Genomic DNA, 15817 nt, shown 5'->3' on the forward strand with positions numbered 1-15817 from the left:
TGGTGGCTGATTCGGGTGAGAAACTGCAGAAGTTGGTGACTGAGTTTGGTAAAGTGTGTGAAAGAAGAAAGCTGAGAGTAAATGTGAATAAGAGCAAGGTTATCAGGTACAGTAGGGTTGAGGGACAAGTCAATTGGGAGGTAAGTTTGAATGAAGAAAAACTGGAGGAAGTGAAGTGTTTTAGATATCTGAGAGAGGATTTGGCAGTGGATGGAATCATGGAAGTGGAAGTGAATCATAGGGTGGGGGAGGAGGCAAAAGTTCTGGGGGCGTTAAAGAATGTGTGGAAGTCGAGAACATTATCTCGGAAAACAAAAATGGGTATGTTTGAAGGAATAGTGGTTCCAATAATGTTATATGGTTGCGAGGCTTGGGCTATATAGATAGAATTGTGCAGAGGAGGGTGGATGTGCTGGAAATGAGATTTTTGAGGACAATATGTGGTGTGAGGTGGTTTGTTCGAGTAAGTAATAATAGGGTAAGAGAGATGTGTGGTAATAAAAAGTGTGGTTGAAAGAGCAGAAAAGGGTGTTTTGAAATGGTTTGGTCACATGGAGAGACTGAGTGAGGAAAGATTGACCAAGAGGTGGAGGGAACAAGGAGAAGTGGGAGACCAAATTGGAGGTGGAAAGATGGAGTGAAAAAGATTTTGAGTGATCGGGGCCTGAACATGCAGGAGGGTGAAAGGTGTGCAAGGAATAGAGTGAATTGGAACAATGTGGTATACCGGGGTCGACGTGCTGTCAATGGATTGAACCAGGGCATGTGAAGTGTCTGGGACAAACCATGGAAAGTTCTGTGGGGCCTGGATGTGGAAAGGGAGCTGTGGTTTCAGTGCATCATACATGACAGCTAGAGACTGAGTGTGAACGAATGTGGCCTTTGTTGTCTTTTCCTAGCGCTACCTTGTGCACATGCTATTTCATGTTATTTCATGTGTGGCGGGGTGGTGATGGGAATGAATAAAGGCAGACAGTATGAATTATGTACACGTGTATATATGTATATGTCTGAGTGTGTATATATATGTATACGTTGAGATGTATAGGTATGTATATTTGCATGTGTGGACATGTATGTATGCATGTGTATGTGGGTGGGTTGGGCCATTCTTTCGTCTCTTTCCTTGCGCTACCTCGCTAACACAGGAGACAGCAACAAAGCAAAATAAATAAATAAGTAAATAAACATATGTGAAATATATATAAAATATATACTCTTTTTTTTTCCAAAACATAAAAGGTACATGGAGGCTAAGAAATGCAGCTTTCATTGAAATAGTGAACAATCTTATTATATGCTTCAATTTGTTCTTAACCTTTCCCATACACTTCTATTACATCTTATATCCAACTTATCTTAGCTCTGACCTGACAGTAACATCACTGATTCTGCAACTGACAATCATGACTTAATTTTCATTCATTAACATTTCATATCATCAATTTTTTCCATCTGATGAATACTTATGTATTCTGATTATATTCTCTTCTGCATAATTTCTTAGGATTATCTTTATACTCTCTGACACTAATATGAGCCTGATCTTAGCTTTTTTCTTCTTTGCTTTGTTCACATGTAGAAATATATCTTTCCAAGATTCATTTTCATGCAAGTGATTGCTTTACTTTCATTTTTTTCTTCTCTTCTGCGTAATTCCATTATTTCTTTTCAGTTATTCTTATTTTTTCATTCAACTCTTCTCCTCTCATCTTATTTATTATATTTTTATTATACTTTGTCGCTGTCTCCCGCGTTTGCGAGGTAGCGCAAGGAAACAGACGAAAGAAATGGCCCAACCCCCCCCATACACATGTATATACATAAGTCCACACACGCAAATATACATACCTACACAGCTTTCCATGGTTTACCCCGGACGCTTCACATGCCTTGATTCAATCCACTGACAGCATGTCAACCCCGGTATACCACATCGCTCCAATTCACTCTATTCCTTGCCCTCCTTTCACCCTCCTGCATGTTCAGGCCCCGATCACACAAAATCTTTTTCACTCCATCTTTCCACCTCCAATTTGGTCTCCCTCTTCTCCTCGTTCCCTCCACCTCCGACACATATATCCTCTTGGTCAATCTTTCCTCACTCATTCTCTCCATGTGCCCAAACCACTTCAAAACACCCTCTTCTGCTCTCTCAACCACACTCTTTTTATTTCCACACATCTCTCTTACCCTTACGTTACTCACTCGATCAAACCACCTCACACCACACATTGTCCTCAAACATCTCATTTCCAGCACATCCATCCTCCTGCGCACAACTCTATCCATAGCCCACGCCTCGCAACCATACAACATTGTTGGAACCACTATTCCTTCAAACATACCCATTTTTGCTTTCCGAGATAATGTTCTCGACTTCCACACATTCTTCAAGGCCCCCAGAATTTTCGCCCCCTCCCCCACCCTATGATCCACTTCCGCTTCCATGGTTCCATCCGCTGCCAGATCCACTCCCAGATATCTAAAACACTTCACTTCCTCCAGTTTTTCTCCATTCAAATTCACCTCCCAATTGACTTGACCCTCAACCCTACTGTACCTAATAACCTTGCTCTTATTCACATTTACTCTTAACTTTCTTCTTTCACACACTTTACCAAACTCAGTCACCAGCTTCTGCAGTTTCTCACATGAATCAGCCACCAGCGCTGTATCATCAGCGAACAACAACTGACTCACTTCCCAAGCTCTCTCATCCCCAACAGACTTCATACTTGCCCCTCTTTCCAAAACTCTTGCATTTACCTCCCTAACAACCCCATCCATAAACAAATTAAACAACCATGGAGACATCACACACCCCTGCCGCAAACCTACATTCACTGAGAACCAATCACTTTCCTCTCTTCCTACACGTACACATGCCTTACATCCTCGATAAAAACTTTTCACTGCTTCTAACAACTTGCCTCCCACACCATATATTCTTAATACCTTCCACAGAGCATCTCTATCAACTCTATCATATGCCTTCTCCAGATCCATAAATGCTACATACAAATCCATTTGCTTTTCTAAGTATTTCTCACATACATTCTTCAAAGCAAACACCTGATCCACACATCCTCTACCACTTCTGAAACCACACTGCTCTTCCCCAATCTGATGCTCTGTACATGCCTTCACCCTCTCAATCAATACCCTCCCATATAATTTACCAGGAATACTCAACAAACTTATACCTCTGTAATTTGAGCACTCACTCTTATCCCCTTTGCCTTTGTACAATGGCACTATGCACGCATTCCGCCAATCCTCAGGCACCTCACCATGAGTCATACATACATTAAATAACCTTACCAACCAGTCCACAATACAGTCACCCCCTTTTTTAATAAATTCCACTGCAATACCATCCAAACCTGCTGCCTTGCCGGCTTTCATCTTCCGCAAAGCTTTCACTACCTCTTCTCTGCTTACCAAATCATTTTCCCTAAGCCTCTCACTTTGCACACCACCTCGACCAAAACACCCTATATCTGCCACTCTATCATCAAACACATTCAACAAACCTTCAAAATACTCACTCCATCTCCTTCTCACATCACCACTACTTGTTATCACCTCCCCATTTGCGCCCTTCACTGAAGTTCCCATTTGCTCCCTTGTCTTACGCACTTTATTTACCTCCTTCCAGAACATCTTTTTATTCTCTCTAAAATTTAATGATACTCTCTCACCCCAACTCTCATTTGCCCTTTTTTTCACCTCTTGCACCTTTCTCTTGACCTCCTGTCTCTCATCTTACATACTATTAACTTCTTATCTTTTTTCCATTTTCTTTAATTAATCTACTGCTTTCTAATTTTCACAATTTTTCTATCTCCTTACATTTTCCTCATTCAGCTTTCAACCCACAGCAATATCTCTTATTCTCCTACAAAACTAGGCCGTGTTGGCAATCATGTCTTTGTCTTTAAACAAATCAATTCAAGGTATATCTGCTAGAGATAAAATAATCTCATTCTATTTCAGAATGTTACTCCCAGAATGTTATGATCTGATGTTTTTGTAGTTTACTTTGATGTCTGTGAAGAGTGCCATATCAATTGTAATGAGGTCTAGTGTATCATTTTCTCTTCTTGGCATTTTTTCTTTTCTTTTAATTAGGCTAAGTGTCAACAAAGCTTCATTATTCTCTCTCATCTCCTGATTCCCATTTATGTTTTTCATACTTTATCACCATTTCCTGCAATAGTGACGTAGCACCAGTAACAGACAAATAATATCCACATTCACTCACATCTATTCTCTGTTTGTCATGTGCAGCACCGAAACCACAGCTCCCAATCCACAACCAGGCCCCACAGGCCTTTCCATGGTTTACCCCAGCTGACTGAAATGCCCTAGTTCAGTCCACTGACAGCATGTTGACCCCTGTATACCACATCATTTCAATTCACTCAATCCCATGCATGCCTTCCACCTTCCTACATGTTCAAGCTGTGACCGTTCAAAATATTTTTCACTCCAACCTTCCATTTCCAATTGGCCTCTCCCCTCAACTTGTTCCCTCTAATTTCTAATTCTGACACGCATATCCTCTTTGTAAACCTTTCCTCATTCATTCTCTCCCAATATACAAACCATTTAAGCTCACCCTCTTCAGCTCTCTTAACCACACCCTTTTTATTATCATATCTATCTCTTACCCTTTCATAACTTACTTGATCAAACCACCTCAGACCACAAGTTCTCCACAAACATTCAATTTCCAACACCTCCATCCTCCTCCGCACAAATCATCTATGGCCCAGGCCTCTCAACCACATAAAATTGTTGGGGTTACTGTCTCCCTTTCCACACATTCTGCAATGCTCCCAGAACTTTCAACCCCCTCATCCACCCTAAAACTCACTCCTGCTTTCATGGTTCCATTCACTGCCATGTCCACTTCCATGAATCTAAAAATATTCAACTTCAACTTTCTCCTTTCAAACTCACTCACCAACTAACCAGTCCATCAGCCTTGCTAAACCTAATAACCTTGCTTTTATTCACATATACATTCAACTTCTTCCTTTCACACACACTTCCAAACTCAGTCACCAACTTCTGCAGTTTCTCACTCAAATCTCCCATCCAAGATGTATCACCACCAAACAAAATCTGACTCACTTCCCAGGCCCTCTCATCCCCAACAGACTGCATAATCACCCACACTCTAAGACTTTTGCATTAACCTCCATCACCACCCCATACGTAAACAAATGAATAACCCATGGTGACATCACACACCCCTAATGCAGATTGACCTTCACTTGGAACTAATCACTCTCCTCTCTTTCTACTCATACACATGTTTGCACCCTCAAACAAAACTTCTCATTATTTCTGGTAGCTTTACTCCCACACCATACATTCTCAAGACCTTCCACACAGCATCTCTATCAACCCTATTATATGCTACCTCTAGATATTTTCATTATTTTGTACTTAAATCTAAATCCATACTCATATTCTTTTTCTTTCCAGTCATGAAAATGACAGGAAGAGTCTGTGTTACCATAGGTTTCTGTGGCTTTTTAATATCTTATCAACTTTATTACTACAGGAGATAATCACAAATCTGGTGACCTAAAAGCTGGAATGTTAAACTTGCTATTCTGGCAAACACCACAGAGATATTCCTCATGCCCAAACTTTTTCTGGTTACTGATGCACACTTCCAACTTGAAATTATATGCAATTACAAACATGTTAAAATTCACCTTTTTGTTTGTGGTTTCAACATTCAGAACAGTGAGAAATAAGCAAGCAACAAGATAAACTGATCTGGTATATGAAGACTGGTGTGTTCCCAATGGGATTAACCACGGCACATGATGTGTTTATGGTAAACCATGGAACAGGCTGTGGGGTTTAAATGTGGCCAGTTACTTTGATTTCAGTGCATCATACATCCCAACCCCTACTTTATAAGCACAAACAACGACAATAAGTTGCAATGTAAGTAATAGCCTTTATATACATATTTGTACTTATCTCTTTCACCTGTAAATGCCATGCTAAACAACCCAAAACCAAAACAAGATAATTCTGAAATTCATTATAACTCATATCAGGTGCTGTAACTTCTCAAACTAATCACTGCAATGGTTGTACATACACCAAAGCATTCAGTAATCTGTTTAACACAGGTGGTGTGAATATAATCATCATTCTTAAAGAATTATGAATATATTCACTCTCCAGGTGCCTTTTCTACCTTTAGCCTCATTATTGCCCTTACCTCTCTCCTTTTGCTATAGGGCCCTGAACCTGTATCCTCCCTACCCATGCCCGTAACAAGTGCTACTTCCCTCACCCACATACATCAGTTCTTCAAAATACTCTTTCAATCTCCTCTCTAATTCCTACTTTTGATTCCGCAACTCCCCTTCCTTACTTCTCACATTAACATTTTCACTCTTACATCCACCTCTTTCCTTTTCACCTCCTTCCAGTATAATTTCATATTAACCTGGAAATTTTCAATCAACTTCATCAAAAAATCAACTTTATTAAAAAATCTTCATATACTCCTTCTTCGTTTTCCTCTATCAGCTTCTTAACATTCCACTTCCATATTTCATATTCTTCCCTCATCCTCTGCTGAACTTCCACTGGTGCATTCCTATCAAGCAATCTACCATATGCTTTTTTCTTCTCTTCCACAGCATGTCTAATCTCTTCTGTCCATCATGCTTTGCCCTTTTTATTCCTATATCTTATGACCTTGTATCCAATTACTAATTCTCCAACCTATAATAGTATTTCTCTAAACATTTCTAACACCTCATTCACACATGACTGCATCCCTACATTCACCACATTTTCATACTCCTTCCTTTCATACTCCTCCCTACATTCTTTTAATTCATTTTCAAGTTTGCCAACACTTTTACCTTTCCATTCTTCCATACACCATACCTTCACTTCTCCCTAATCCTCATCCCCACAAGAACTGCAAAATGGTCAGTCTCCAAAGGATCCTCTCACAACTCAAGCACTTAACATGACCTTTCTCAATCTTTCCTCCACTGCCACATAATTAACCAAAGCCTTTTCTTCTATCATTTCTCATCCAATTATACCTGTGGATCATCTTGTGCTGAAAAAAAGGTGTTTGCAAAAAATAAAACCTTCTCAGCTCAAACATCCACAAGATAATTTCAATTTTCATTTACTCCAGGCACTCCTCATTTATCAACATTTGCCAATTTCAGCACATCCCACTTTTGCAATCATATCACCCATTACTACCAAGTTTCTCATTCTGAAGACTGCTTATACAATCATTCAAATTTCTCCAGAACTGATTCATTTAATTTGTAGGTGCACATACACATACCCATGCATACTTCACAATTCAAATCTTTCCTTTCACTCAAACTATTCTCATTCCATTCCATCCACGCTCTGTAACACTCTTCCACACTCTTGGTGATGGAAGAAATGCACATTCTTCTTTCTCTCTTCCCTGAAAATTTTCATTCATTCCCATCCATACCACTCCTCCTTCCACACTCTCCTATAACCTACATTCATCATTTCCATATAACCTATCCAAGAACATAGGTTTCCTCAATCCCCAGCACATCCAAGATAAAACTTTTAAACTTCTCCACAAACTCCCTTCTTTTACTCTCACGTCATCCCATTTACATTCAGAGCCATCAACCCTTTATTGCTTGTTTCTCTCACTCCTTAATATGTATACGTAACAGAGATAAAAATGATACATGTGGGATGTGTAAAACTCACCTGGAAATCCAAATAGAGTGTAACATACATAGGTACACGTAGAACAAAATCCAACCCAGAAAACACCCATAACTACTGAATAACTACATAAATAAGGAGCATCATTAAAGCCATCCAGTACCCTCTACCATCAACTCAACACCCTCCCACATCAACATCTATATCAATAACCTATGATATAGAGATATTCTGCAAGGAAGTAAAATAATTTTTTTTTCTACCTGCATGAGCATCTATTTCACGTGAACTGTGCAGTTTAAAGGTTAGTAAATAGAGCAGAATTAAAAAAATTAAAAAAGTGTGGTGTTATCAAAGTCCACTTTTACCTATAGTACTGATGTAATAGAAGTTTGTCAAGAGTTTAGCAGGGCTAAATTTACTTTCTTGTTGTTTAATTCCCATGCTGAGGATAATTTTTTTTTTCATACCCCAAAAGATATCCTTTGACTGACATGGCAAGCAAACTTAGCTGGGTAGTTAAAAAGTCAAAAGGTGGAAATACATATCGTTGTCTTAAAGGGCAGAAATGGGTATGTCTCATGATACAGTGTTCCGCTGGTGCTGTATGGATACAAGGTATGGTTCCTAGACAAAAATGTAAAGGACAAGGTGAAATGTGTTTGAAATGTAATGTTAGAGGAATGTATGCAATGTAAGAACAGATGACCGAATAAGAAATCATAGGCTAAGAGAGAGAGGTGTGGCAGTAAGAGGAGTATGTAGGAGAGAACTGAAGAGGGTGTACTGAAATGGGTTTGGGCATATGGAGATGAGTGAGGTACAGATGACTAAGAGAGTATACATGTCAATAATGGAACAAGGAAAATTGGGACACCAAAGAAGCAGTCAAAGGATGGAATGAAATATGCTTTGAAGGCTCAAGGCCTGAACAGTGAAGAGGGTGAAAGTTATGCAAGAGATAAAGCAAACTGGAATAAGGTGGTTTACAAAGGAGTACATACTGTCAATGGGCTAAACTAAAGCATAAGGAGTTGACAAGTTAAACCATGGAAAGGTTTGTGAAGCCTGATTAAGGATAGGAGGCTCTGGTTTTGGTGCATTTCATGTGAAAGCCAGAGAGTGGATGTGAGCAAATGAGACCATTTCTTCGACTGTTCCTGGCAATACCTCGCTAAAGAGGGATATGGCAAACATAAAAAAAATGTTGGTACCACTGTATGAATTCTGTGTTCATTAGTATCACTGTACAATCAGTCACTTACAGTAAAAATGACACTCTCTTCTTTCTATAATGAAGTAATTTTATGATATTCCTACTTCTGGATATAGGAATATCAACATAAATTATTTCCTGTGTTGAGCAGACACTGAGGGTAGTCATGTATTGCAGTGTTTTCTATACATCTATTATATGATAAAAACATTTTTGCTCACCTTTTTTTACCCCTGGGATAATAAAGAAAGATTCCTACACACAAATGTCTTTTCATGAAAGGCCAATAAAAGAGATAGGAGCAGGAGGGCTTGATATCCCTCCTTCCTGTATCATTACTTTCCAAAAGTAGGACCCAGGTGAAGGTGATAAGAGTAGAAACAGTGAATAGGAAATAAAATAAATTTGGGTATACTCTGACCTTCAGATGATTCATATATCAACTTTAAATTGCAATTACAGAAAATGTTTTATCAAAAAATTAAGGAATGTTTATCTGAAAAGTTCCTTGAGCCATATCAAATTGGTGCAATGTGAAGATCTACAATGATCAGTTTCAATTTTCAAATCTTATCATTTACCTTCACTTCCAAAATCTTAAATTTAGTTTTACAAATTACACCATTTCAAGGAACCTTACTGAGGTTAACTACTGTTTATATGCCATACCTTAACTGTTGCTGTTCTTCAAATTTTTGCAAAAACTCTTTGCGTGCCTTTTCTGCTTCTTCTTCAGCTTCCAGCCTACGAAGAATTGCTTCAGCTTCTATTTCAAGTGCATCTCGGCCATCCCTAATGGGCAAAAAGAAACTACTTTTGTTTGTAACAAAGTCATTCTCAAACAAAAAAATATAAATTCCATTACAGTACATAATAAAAGCACATCAATCAGAGAAAGCAAGGTTGAGACTGCCAAAACTTTGATAAGAACAATAAAAGTTACATCAGGAAAGGGGAAGGCTGACTTGAAATTGTGATAATAACATTGAAGAATTCTGTCAAACACATTTCCATAACTTAGAGAACAGATGGTTCAAGACAGTTAATCAAATATGAATGAAGGTTCAGGAAACTGAACTGGGAGTAATTATGTTATCTGACAAAGAAATGATATGAAAAGATTGGTCACTGAATGTAATGTACTGAACTGGTAAAGCCAAGAGGAAATTCCAACACCTCTTAGAGACTAAAGCCAAGTGAGAAGACGAGCAAATGGCCTCCATCCCACTTAGTGGCCTTCAATTCATGGCCAGGTTAATGAAATGGGCTCTAACCTCCACAATATTTCTTTCTAAGACTAACATGGTTAAGAAGGAGCCATCAACTATATACTTGTGATCCCAGCAGCTACAATAACTTTTTGTAATCAGTTAATATCACTGGCCCAAATCAGGTGATCTGATATTATGGCCACAAAAAATAAGTGATCTTGTGGTTAAGAGCTTTGGAAATTAATGGTCTTGTTTCGTACTATCAACAATCAGATAGAAATCACATGGAAATCAAAATAGATTTTGCTTAGATATCTCCTTTACCTATTCTTAACTTCATCCTACCATTCCACAATACTATGTTATTTCTTGGGACTACGTTTGCAGCTTAATTCCCATTTTCACATAAAGTCATTTTATCACTTCTTAACACTGTTTTCAATTCCGTTCCTTTGCATCTTTATGTTTCCTTTTCTTCCTTTATCTTGTGAACTACATGCTGCACACACAACCACCCTGCTTCACTCTCCAAGTCATACCAGACCTTTCCTACAGTACTATCAGATGACTACTGATTTCCTAACATATCATAGCATCAAATTAATGGTTTTTCCTTACACACGTGCATTTCTTCCCCCTGTTTTACAAAAAATACTTCAATCCATCTTTTTTTTTCTTTTTTTTTTTTGCTTTGTCGCTGTCTCCTGCGTTTGCGAGGTAGCGCAAGGAAACAGACGAAAGAAATGGCCCAACCCACCCCCATACACATGCCTTGATTCAATCCACTGACAGCACGTCAACCCCGGTATACCACATCGCTCCAATTCACTCTATTCTTTGCCCTCCTTTCACCCTCCTGCATGTTCAGGCCCCGATCACACAAAATCTTTTTCACTCCATCTTTCCACCTCCAATTTGGTCTCCCTCTTCTCCTCGTTCCCTCCACCTCCGACACATATATCCTCTTGGTCAATCTTTCCTCACTCATTCTCTCCATGTGACCAAACCATTTCAAAACACCCTCTTCTGCTATCTCAACCACGCTCTTTTTATTTCCACACATCTCTCTTACCCTTACGTTACTTACTCGATCAAACCACCTCACACCACACATTGTCCTCAAACATCTCATTTCCAGCACATCCATCCTCCTGCGCACAACTCTATCCATAGTCCACGCCTCGCAACCATACAACATTGTTGGAACCACTATTCCTTCAAACATACCCATTTTTGCTTTCCGAGATAATGTTCTCGACTTCCACACATTCTTCAAGGCTCCCAGGATTTTTGCCCCCTCCCCCACCCTATGATCCACTTCCGCTTCCATGGTTCCATCCGCTGTCAGATCCACTCCCAGATATCTAAAACACTTCACTTCCTCCAGTTTTTCTCCATTCAAACTCACCTCCCAATTGAATTGACCCTCAACCCTACTGTACCTAATAACCTTGCTCTTATTCACATTTACTCTTAACTTTCTTCTTTCACACACTTTACCAAGCTCAGTCACCAGCTTCTGCAGTTTCTCACATGAATCAGCCACCAGCGCTGTATCATCAGCAAACAACAACTGACTCACTTCCCAAGCTCTCTCATCCCCAACAGACTTCATACTTGCCCCTCTTTCCAAAACTCTTGCATTCACCTCCCTAACAACCCCATCCATAAACAAATTAAACAACCATGGAGACATCACACACCCCTGCCGCAAACCTACATTCACTGAGAACCAATCACTTTCCTCTCTTCCTACACGTACACATGCCTTACATCCTCGATAAAAACTTTTCACAGCTTCTAACAACTTGCCTCCCACACCATATATTCTTAATACCTTCCACAGAGCATCTCTATCAACTCTATCATATGCCTTCTCCAGATCCATAAATGCTACATACATTGGTCGAGGTGGTGTGCAAAGTGCGAGGGTTAGGGAAAATGAGTTGGTAAACAGTTGGTAAACTCATGGTGAGGTGCCTGAGGATTGGCGGAATGCGTGCATAGTGCCATTGTAGAAAGGCAAAGGGGATAAGAGTGAGTGCTCAAATTACAGAGGTATAAGTTTGTTGAGTATTCCTGGCAAATTATATGGGAGGTTATTGATTGAGAGGGTGAAGGCATGTACAGAGCATCAGATTGGGGAAGAGCAGTGTGGTTTCAGAAGTGGTAGAGGATGTGTGGATCAGGTGTTTGCTTTGAAGAATGTATGTGAGAAATACTTAGAAAAGCAAATGGATTCAATCCATCTAGAACATAAAAAATACATAACTGTTACTCACTCATGTTTCCTTTGTGGTTTGTAACCTTTCTGTTCACGAATCTGTTGAATTCTTTCCCGGATCTCATTCTCAGTGTGGGGCTTTTGAGTATTAGCATCAATATAATCTCCTATTGGAATTTTGCTTGAGAAACTGAAGTTGTCTCTTGTTACTTCTGTAATACCATTCTTCTCCAGGTACTGCCAAAGAAAAGACAATAATCATTATCTATGCTGTCAAATCACAGTACATGTAAAGGGTTGGGAATAAATTCGATAGGTGTGACACAGAATATGAGAACAGGTACACATGAGGCCAAAGGATAAGGTGAAAAGCCAAAGGTAGTTTGTGTGAAAGAATGATATGACTTGTATTTGGGGAAGGTTCTGCAACAAGCTATACTCCTACTTAGTAAAGATGGTTCTGCATGGACCATGGTACTGTATATGGAAAATTACTTGAATAAGCCATGCAGTATAAAAGACAATCCATGAGGGCCATACTACTGCATAAAGGAGGTCACTCTACATGGATCTTACTAATGAATGAAAGATAATCTGCAGTGGTAATACTGTTGTATACAGGAAAAAAGAAAAAAATCATATATTCATAAACATACATGTATCATTACATAAACATAATGACACATGTACGTTTATGTATGTATATATAGGGGAGAAAGAATACTTCCCATGCATTCCTCATGTGTCGTAAACAGTGACTAATGGGGACGGGAGCTTGGGGGCTGAAAACCCTCCCCTCCTTGTATTTCTAACTTTCTAAAAGGGGAAACAGGAGTCACACGGGAGTGCTCATCCTCCTCGAAGGCTCAGATTGGGGTGTCTAAATGTGTGTGGATGAAACCAAGATGAGAAAAAAGGAGAGATAACTAGTATGTTTGAGGAAAGGAGCCTGGATGTTTTGGCTCTGAGTGAAACGAAGCTCAAGGGTAAAGGGGAGGAGTGGTTTGGGAATGTCTTGGGAGTAAAGTCAGGGGTTAGTGAGAGGACAAGAGCAAGGGAAGGAGTAGCACTACTCCTGAAACAGGAGTGGTGGGAGTATGTGATGGAGTGTAAGAAAGTAAACTCTAGATTGATATGGGTAAAACTGCAAGTGGATGGAGAGAGATGGGTGAGTACTGGTGCATATGCACCTGGGCATGAGAAGAAAGATCATGAGAGACGTTTTGGGAGCAGATGAGTGAGTGTGTTAGTAGTTTTGATAAACGAGATCGGGTTATAGTGATGGGTGATTTAAATGCAAAGGTAAGTAATGTTGCAATTGAGGGAATAATTGGTATACATGGGGTGTTCAGTGTTGTAAATGGAAATGGTGAAGAGCTTGTAGATATATGTGCTGAAAGAGGACTGGTGATTGGGAATACCTGTTTAAAAAGAGAGATATACATAAGTATACGTATGTAAGTAGGAGAGATGGCCAGAGAGCGGTTGAATTCCGTGTTAATTGATAGACACGCGAAAGAGAGACTTTTGGATGCTAATGTGCTGAGAGGTGCAACTGGAGAGATGTCTGTCATTATCTTGTGGAGGCGAAGGTGAAGATTTGTAGAGGTTTTCAAAAAAGAAGAGAGAATGTTGGGGTGAAGAGAGTGGTGAGAGCAAGTGAACTTGGGAAGGAGACTTGTGTGAGGAAGTACCAGGAAAGACTGAGTACAGAATGGAAAAAGGTGAGAACACAGGAGGTAAGGGGAGTGGGGGAGGAATGGGATGTATTTAGGGGAAGCAGTAATGGATTGCGCAAAAGATGCTTGTGGCATGAGAAGTGTGGGAGGTGGGCAGATTAGAAAGGGTAGTGAGTGGTGGGATGAAGAAGTAAGATTATTAGTGAAAGAGAAGAGAGAGGCATTTGGACGATTTTTGCAGGGAAATAATGCAATTGAGTGGGAGATGTATAAAAGAAAGAGGCAGGAGGTCAAAAGAAAGGTGCAAGAGGTGAAAAAGAGGGCATATGAGAGTTGGGGTGAGAGAGTATCATTAAATTTTAGGAAGAATAAAAAGATGTTTTGGAAGGAGGTAAATAAAGTGCGTAAGACAAGGGAACAAATGGGAACTTCAGTGAAGGGGGCTAATGGTGAGGTGATAACAAGTAGTGGTGATGTGAGAAGGAGATGGAGTGAGAATTTTGAAGGTTTGTTGAATGCGGTTGATGATAAGAGTGGCAGATATAGGGTGTGTTTTGGTCGAGGTGGTGTGCAAATTGAGAGGTTTAAGGAGAATGATTTGGTAAACAGAAAAGAGGTAGTAAAAGCTTTGCGAAAGATGAAAGCCGGCAAGGCAGCGGGTTAGGATGGTATTGCAGTGGAATTTATTAAAAAAGGGGGTGACTGTTTTATTGACTGGTTGGTAAGGTTATTTAATGTATGTATGACTCATGGTGAGGTGCCTGAGGATTGGCGGAATGCGTGCATAGTGCCATTGTACAAAGGCAAAGGGGATAAGAGTGAGTGCTCAAATTACAAAGGTATAAGTTTGTTGAGTATTCCTGGTAAATTATATGGGAGGGTATTGATTGAGAGGGTGAAGGCATGTACAGAGCATCAGATTGGGGAAGAGCAGTGTGGTTTCAGAAGTGGTAGAGGATGTGTGGATCAGGTGTTTGCTTTGAAGAATGTATGTGAGAAATACTTAGAAAAGCAAATGGATTTGTATGTAGCATTTATGGATCTGGAGAAGGCATATGATAGAGTTGATAGAGATGCTCTGTGGAAGGTATTAAGAATATATGGTGTGGGAGGCAAGTTGTTAGAAGCAGTGAAAAGTTTTTATCGAGGATGTAAGGCATGTGGACGTGTAAGAAGAGAGGAAAGTGATTGGTTCTCAGTGAATGTAGGTTTGAGGCAGGGGTGTGTGATGTTTCCATGGTTGTTTAATTTGTTTATAGATGGGGTTGTTAGGGAGGTGAATGCAAGAGTTTTGGAAAGTGGGGCAAGTATGCAGTCTGTTGTGGATGAGAGAGCTTGGGAAGTGAGTCAGTTGTTGTTCGCTGATGATACAGCACTGGTGGCTGATTCGTGTGAGAAACTGCAGAAGCTGGTGACTGAGTTTGGTAAAGTGCGTGAAAGGAGAAAGCTGAGAGTAAATGTGAATAAGAGCAAGATTATTAGGTACAGTAGGGTTGAGAGACAAGTCAATTGGGAGGTAAGTTTGAATGGAGAAAAACTGGAGGAAGTAAAGTGCTTTACATATCTGGGAGTGGATTTGGCAGCTGATGGAACCATGGAAGCGGAAGTGGATCATAGGGTGGGGGAGGGGGCGAAAGTTCTGGGAGCGTTGAAGAATGTGTGGAAGTCGAGAACATTATCTCGGAAAGCAAAAATGGGTATGTTTGAAGGAATAGTGGTTCCAACAATGTTGTATGGTTGTGAGGCGTGGGCTATGGAT

The 15817-nt window shown here is 39.9% G+C and overlaps 1 protein-coding gene across 33 annotated transcripts in view; it reads right to left on the reverse strand.

Moving 5' to 3' along the window:
* The window catches only part of tou (bromodomain adjacent to zinc finger domain 2B toutatis), a 1094933-nt gene that overhangs the window by 372024 nt on the left and 707092 nt on the right, over nucleotides 1-15817 (reverse strand). For 28 of the 33 annotated variants that reach the window (XM_071667361.1, XM_071667356.1, XM_071667362.1 and 25 more), the window contains 2 exons: nucleotides 12438-12616; nucleotides 9614-9754 (listed from right to left, as the gene is read on the reverse strand). In XM_071667361.1, coding sequence (XP_071523462.1) covers nucleotides 9614-9754; nucleotides 12438-12616 — 320 coding nt within the window. The remainder of the gene's footprint in view (nucleotides 1-9613; nucleotides 9755-12437; nucleotides 12617-15817) is intronic. The other 5 variants (XM_071667381.1, XM_071667351.1, XM_071667383.1 and 2 more) reach the window with 1 other exon arrangement.

Source organism: Panulirus ornatus, chromosome 12, assembly GCF_036320965.1.
Source record: "Panulirus ornatus isolate Po-2019 chromosome 12, ASM3632096v1, whole genome shotgun sequence".
Classification (NCBI taxonomy): domain Eukaryota; kingdom Metazoa; phylum Arthropoda; class Malacostraca; order Decapoda; family Palinuridae; genus Panulirus; species Panulirus ornatus.